Source organism: Fulmarus glacialis, unplaced genomic scaffold, assembly GCF_000690835.1.
Source record: "Fulmarus glacialis isolate BGI_N327 unplaced genomic scaffold, ASM69083v1 scaffold22737, whole genome shotgun sequence".
Lineage (NCBI taxonomy): Eukaryota > Metazoa > Chordata > Aves > Procellariiformes > Procellariidae > Fulmarus > Fulmarus glacialis.
In genome coordinates, this window is record NW_009221562.1 from 27,281 (window position 1) to 27,910 (window position 630).

General features: G+C 54.4%; 1 protein-coding gene across 1 annotated transcript in view; it reads right to left on the reverse strand.

Moving 5' to 3' along the window:
• MTHFR (methylenetetrahydrofolate reductase (NAD(P)H)) overlaps nucleotides 1–416 on the reverse strand; it is a 7,958-nt gene extending 7,542 nt beyond the window's left edge. Inside the window, exon 1 of the mRNA XM_009581163.1 lies at nucleotides 112–416. Coding sequence (XP_009579458.1) covers nucleotides 112–353 — 242 coding nt within the window. The 5' untranslated portion in view covers nucleotides 354–416. The remainder of the gene's footprint in view (nucleotides 1–111) is intronic.
• Between the last annotated feature and the right edge of the window lie 214 nt (nucleotides 417–630).

A 630-nucleotide genomic window follows, 5' to 3' on the forward strand; every position in this document is an offset into this window, starting at 1 on the left:
GTCACCTGGAAGGGGAGACAGAGCATGGGGCAGAGCCTGCCTCATTAGCTATTTCCCAGCCCTCCACCAAAGATACTTCATCACTCCCTTCTCCCACCCTGCAGCCCTCACCTGGAGATGAGATTGACAGCAGCATTGGCTGTGCGTGGAGGGAAGAACTCCAAGGAGAACCACTTGTCTCCAGAGTCCTGCCGTCGGCGCATCTTCTCCCGCAGTCGCTCATGACGGTCAGCATCGAGGACAGGGGTGGAGCAGCGTGAGCTGTCCTTGGAGCTCTCGCTCCCACTACTGCTGCCACCATCAGACTTGGAGCTGGAGCTGGCACTGCAGGTATGCTGGGTCTCATTGACCATGGTGAGCTCTCTGGAGGAGGGGAACAGAAGGAGCACAGTGGGTACAAGACAGTACACAGATCTCAGCAAGAATCAGTTGCGGCTGGGGTGGGCAGCAGATGATGAAAAAGAAGCCTGTGCCAAGACCCACATTAATCATCATCAAGCAGTCCCTTTTGCCAGCCCTCGCTGTAAGCTGTCGTGGGGGACTGTGAAAACACAATAAAAAGCACGTATTTAGATAGTGCTGAGAGAAATAACACAGCAGATGGCTTCATGCCGCTTTGATGCAGCTCTT